Source organism: Cyprinodon variegatus, unplaced genomic scaffold, assembly GCF_000732505.1.
Source record: "Cyprinodon variegatus isolate N-32 unplaced genomic scaffold, C_variegatus-1.0 Scaffold988, whole genome shotgun sequence".
In the NCBI taxonomy this organism is placed as follows: domain Eukaryota; kingdom Metazoa; phylum Chordata; class Actinopteri; order Cyprinodontiformes; family Cyprinodontidae; genus Cyprinodon; species Cyprinodon variegatus.
In genome coordinates, this window is record NW_015151441.1 from 261,819 (window position 1) to 267,406 (window position 5,588).

General features: G+C 35.8%; 1 protein-coding gene across 1 annotated transcript in view; it reads left to right on the forward strand.

The window, feature by feature from the left end:
- Positions 1-5,588, forward strand: part of tcaim (T-cell activation inhibitor, mitochondrial) — a 38,006-nt gene that overhangs the window by 1,917 nt on the left and 30,501 nt on the right. Inside the window, exon 2 of the mRNA XM_015399098.1 lies at positions 1,129-1,204. Coding sequence (XP_015254584.1) covers positions 1,134-1,204 — 71 coding nt within the window. The 5' untranslated portion in view covers positions 1,129-1,133. The remainder of the gene's footprint in view (positions 1-1,128; positions 1,205-5,588) is intronic.

Sequence of the window (5,588 nt, forward strand, 5' to 3'; positions counted from 1 at the left end):
TTTCCCCAGATAACCTGCTGCTTTTATCTACATTAAACACGACAAAAAATCAAAATCTAGTTAAGTAATTTTTTATGAATTGAGGAGTTAAGTGAGACACTTTGCCAATGAAATAAGTCAATTTAAATTTAAAATAAGTAAACACAATTACATTTTCTTATTTCACTTGCATATTATCTAATTATCTTATTTTAAGAGTAAAAATACTAATTCCATTGGAAAATCATCTTATTTACCTGCTTAAATTAATGGTAGATACGCTTAATTTAAGATATTTAAGATACCAGGCCAGGATTTTGATGTGTATTAACTAAGGCTGAAACCATTAATCGGATTAATTTATTGAAATAATTGTAAACTAATTTAGTAATTGATTAATCATTTACTGGATATAGAGACTCTAAAACAGGCATCCCCAAAGTCTGTCCACGAGGGCCGCTGTCCTGCAGGTTTTAGAAGTTTCCTTGCTCCAGCACAGCTGATTTGAATTGAAAGCTAATAAACAGGCTTATGCTCTACTGCAATCATTATAATCAGCTGTTTTAAAGCAGGGTAACCTCTAAAACCTGCAGGACAGCGGCCCTCGAGGACCGACTTTGGGGATGCCTGCTCTAAAACATTCCGTTAACTGATTGATTGTCCCACTTAGAGCAGTAATTATACCAAAACTGTTAAAAAAATGTAAACATTTTGCAGTTAAGATAAAAAAAAAATGTTTTCCTCTTCCAATCTGCTCTATCAAGAACTCCTCAAGTGGAAAAGTTTTAGTTTCACCTGATTTAACTACATACCTTTGGTCCTCCGATTATTACCTTAATCAAAAAAATATTCAACAGATGAATCGATTTGCAAAATAATCATTAGTTATAACCCTAAAATGAACCTTTGTGTGAAAAGTGGCTCCATTTTGTGCTTCATAAATGAGACCCAATGAGATTTAACTGACTGCATGAATGTTTTATTGCCGTTTTATGAGCTATAGAGCAAAAAGAAGGAAGAGTAGTATATCTATATGACTGTTCTGAGTGTTAAACTACGGTGGCCTGTGGCCTGAATTCCAGTAAACTCTAAAAACACTTGTCTTTGTTTTTTTGAGAGATCTGACTGTTGAAAATATTCTGATTTCAGGACTCATGACCTGGTTTCATGTTCATCTCTGCCCAGCAGTGATGTCTGTTAACACTCTGCTACGATGCAGCACCAGGTAACAGTTCATATGTTTGTAGAGATTCTTGAGTTAAGCTTCCTTTTAAAGGAGAAGTCCGCTCATATTCAGAATACAAACTTATGAAAATACTTCAAATATGAAATTATTACATACTAGCTCTGTAAATCACTCTCATCATGGCGATTCGATTCAGTATCGATTTTCTGACCCATCGATTAGATTATTTTCGATACTCAAGATACATCACCATACGATTCGATTCATTTTATTATTTTTTTTACCTTACAGGCTGGCAATGTTTCAAATTTGAAATTTATCAATTTTTATTTTAAACCTGCCTGTTTGGAGAAGCTTCTCACTCAAGACAATTTGTTGGTGATAAACAGTCAGATGAAGAGGATGCTCACTGTTGTCCATAATCGTCTTTATTTTATAAGGAAATCTTTGTGAAATCCTCCTCAAAGGAGTTCCTAGACCAGAGCTGGCCTTCTTTATTAGCTTGTCGAGCCTTTTTAAGACTTTTGCTCTGATGCTGTTACCCCGCAGATGATGGAGAAAGAGTTCGGACTCTCCACAACAGACTGATAGAAGATATGAAGCATATTTCTGCAAACACTAAAGGACCTAAGCTTCCTTAGAAAGTACAATCTGCTCTGTCCCTTTTTGTAGACGGCTCCACGTTTGTGTCTCCAGTTTAGTTTGTCGTACAGGTGAACATCAAGATATTTCTACTCCTGCACCTTCACTTCTTCCTCAATGATGTTTGTGAAGAAGGTGTGGGTTTAAAATCTAAACTTGTGACCTCTCAAAAACTCTATAGACAACTGATTTAATCCTCAATCTCCACAGGTTGTTGAGCCAGAACAATGGTGACAGACGTCAATTGCACTCATGCCGCTCTTTATTGAAGTTATGCTGATTTAGATGAGAATGGTTGTTTGAGCTTATTATAGTTTATGGTTTCTACAAAATACAGAAGTAAATTAAAATGAATAAACAATACAAGCATATAAAATCTACCTTGAATAGAAATGAACAAGCAATGTATACAAAATGCAAATAAAACCAATATGTTAAAATAATTATTGATAAATAAACTTAAGAGTTAAACAAAGAGAAAACAGGGCTATTTCTGCCAATTTCCAACAAATACAGTAAATTCCAACAGCACTTAAACACCTTACCGGATGCAAGGGAAAATAATGAGAAATGTAATCTTTCCAATGGTACATAAATGCATCATTGGCACATCTTATGTAAGATAAAGAAGGCGACCAAATTAGAAACAAACAAGCTACATTAAAAGATTTCCAATAATATGATAAAAATAATCATTATTGTGTCAAAAAACAAAGAACAGCTAATTAAGTAACAGACCAGACAACTTAGAACAGGGAACTCAGTATTTTACTATAAGTCTTCAGTTAACCAGGCAATAAAAGAGGAAAACCTATGGGCTCATAGATGCCTTAACCCTTCTGAAAAGAAGATGTGAAAGTCCACACTTATACAGAGAAATGTTGCCGTCATCTGCTGAACGTTACTGAGTGATAATTGAACTGGAGGGAAAAGTGAGCTCTGATTGGTTGTTGCCTGGTAGCCAAGTTTCATTAGCTATTATAGGATTGTGATTCATTTAAAGTGTTTAGAAACCAAAAAAACATCAAATCCTTCTGAACAATGTTAATAGGATTCAACGTTTTCCAGTTTCTTCTGAAATCTCCAATCATCTCCTTGTTTTGTTGACATTCAGAATCAGATGATTGTTTCCACACCATGAAACAAAGCCGTTCACCAGCTCTCTGTATTCAGCTTGTTCATCTTTTCTGCAGATGTCTTTTATTCCTTTCTAATTTTCCAGTCCTCTTTAAATCCCGGTCAGAAAGCTTGGCTGAAAGATGCTGGAGTCTGTGATATGATCCTGCAGTCACGTTTCAGTGAAACCCATAATAATACGTTGCCCATATTCTAGCTGGGTTCTTGCTAAGGTTTGGAGTCCTTCTAATTGTTTTCTAAAGATCTCACATTGCCCATGATGATTAAAGGAAAAGGTGGCTTTAATTTCTTGTTTCCCTCTCTTCTCATTGCTAATGCTCTATATTCCTTGTCCTTTTCAACTTAGCTGTTAGTTGCAGAAGTAGCTGAAGTATTATTAGCTGAGGAAGGAGACTGTCCACAGGACAACAATCAGTCCATACTGCACAAACCGATCTGTTATTGAAGAAAGCCATTTCTGAAAGATATCCATAAAAAAGTCTAGTTTAAAATTTGCCACAAGTCACTTGGGAGACATGGCAAACGTGGAAGAAGGAGCCAAAATAGGCAACAATGCAAAACCTTATGCAGTGTTGTTTTCGTCATGGATGATGAAATTTTTTCTTTGCTCCTTTTTCAATGACGATAACGAAAACTGACGGGATAAATGTGGATCTTTGATGACGAAAACATGACAGTCATAGGTGTGAGTTTTGGTTAGCAAGACAACACCAAATAAAAATGTTAGCGGTTGGTCGGTCAGACGTGTAAAATGCATCATTGTGCTGTAATCTATTAGACAAGCTAAGCAGTATCAGCCATGCAGCTGCATCTTGTTTGGTCAGGCAGCCCACCTGGCGTGCAGCGGTGCACTTTCTGCATGACCACAGATGCATCATAGCAGCAGCGGCAGGGGGGAAATAAGCCGAAATCATCCAGTACTCAACAAAAACAAAAAGAAAGCTTTCATATGCGGACGCACTGTAGATACTGCATATTTCCCATTTGCCTTTTTCTTCCTTTGGCACCTTCTCCTTCGCCTATTTGAGGTGATGTAAGGAGTACATTCTCCACTGTGAGATCAATAAAGTCTATTAATCAACTCTGATAAACTCTCCTCTTTCACTGGATGCACAGATGCGCTTTATGCTCCACACTGATGATTCACTCTCAGCAGTACGGCTCTTCCTGCTCTTGCTACTTTATAAACTATGTGGCTGATCATTTTCTGCCAAGTGTAAAAATCCCTTTGTCTAGCTATCAAGATTTTATTTCTTCCAGCTAAAAAGAGGTGATGCGAAACATTCTTAAATTTCTATCAAAAGGAATCCCTAAATTACATCCAAATAAAATATTTCATTGCAAACTGTTTATCTTTGGATAAAGAGCCAGATGAAAAGGTACATAGATCGATGAATATTTCTTTCTATTTTTTCTCTTTTCTGTCTATTTAAATATGATGTAAATGTTTCCTTGTATTTTCATTAAAAACATTTTTACTGTTTCCTTTAAATATGTCAACATTTTAGCATATTCATTTAGGTTTGGATTGCCATGGCATTACAGGCAATTATGTAGGTTCTGTCTGTATTTATTTTTTTAATCAAAACCCTGTGAATTGAAATCTACTTTACCCCTGAGGTGCAGTTACAGAGGGGCAAATTGAAGAAAGAAAGACAAAATTGCCCAAGCAGAAAGAATAATGCTTTGTTCTTTGCTTTTTTGGAGCAATGAAGATTTTATTGATCTGTGTGTAACGTTAATTCACATTAGATCAGTAAGTGTTTTCCTTAGGATGAAAAAACATTATATGTCTAAAACTATTCCTTTTTTATTTTGTTAGCTTGTCTATCTGCTATATTAACCGGTATGATGTCTTGAACGAGATCTGCTATTTTCACAACTTTTGTGAGACACTTTTGTAAAAAATAGAGCATTATATCATAAAAACATTTATTTTAATTCTATAAACTACAGTTCTCAGCCCAACAGCAATGATGAACTGCATGGCAGCATTCTGTACCCAGTCATTGTAGTATCAAGGCTAGAGCTTTCATTCTGGGAAAGAATCTGGTTTTTATTCCAAATTGTAAAGGTAAATTATTTTTTGCAACATAAAACTGACTAAAACTAGACTAAAGCCTTCTTTAATTTTTAGTCGACAAAAACCACCTTAAACTATCACATATAGTAATGACTAAAATGCGACTAAAACTAATTATATATATAGTTTTCGTCCTGAAGACTAAGACCCATTTACACTACCCTTTTATACCATAGCAATGGTAACCGAGATAACTGTTGAGTGTAAATGGCAGGCACAACTGAACCGGACAGCACCAGACATAACCGAACCGCACTAAACTGGTACTAGCTCATCAGTAGGGTTCAATAGCATCACGGGTCTTCAGTTAAAAAAGAGAGCATGAGCAGACTGCATCATCTCCTTACAGTCAGCCTCCATAATCATGAAGTTTCAGACATTCATAAAAACACAAGCTTCCCTACAATGTCACACGATTTCCAGTGATGGTTCTGCTTAGCAGTGTGATGAACCTCAACATCTATTGTTTCCTGTCGGTAAGCCCTGATTAGACTATAGTTTGTCGTATCCATTTTCCAAAAGCCGGCTCTGTCAAGTAAATTCACTAAAGGCTGCCTTTTT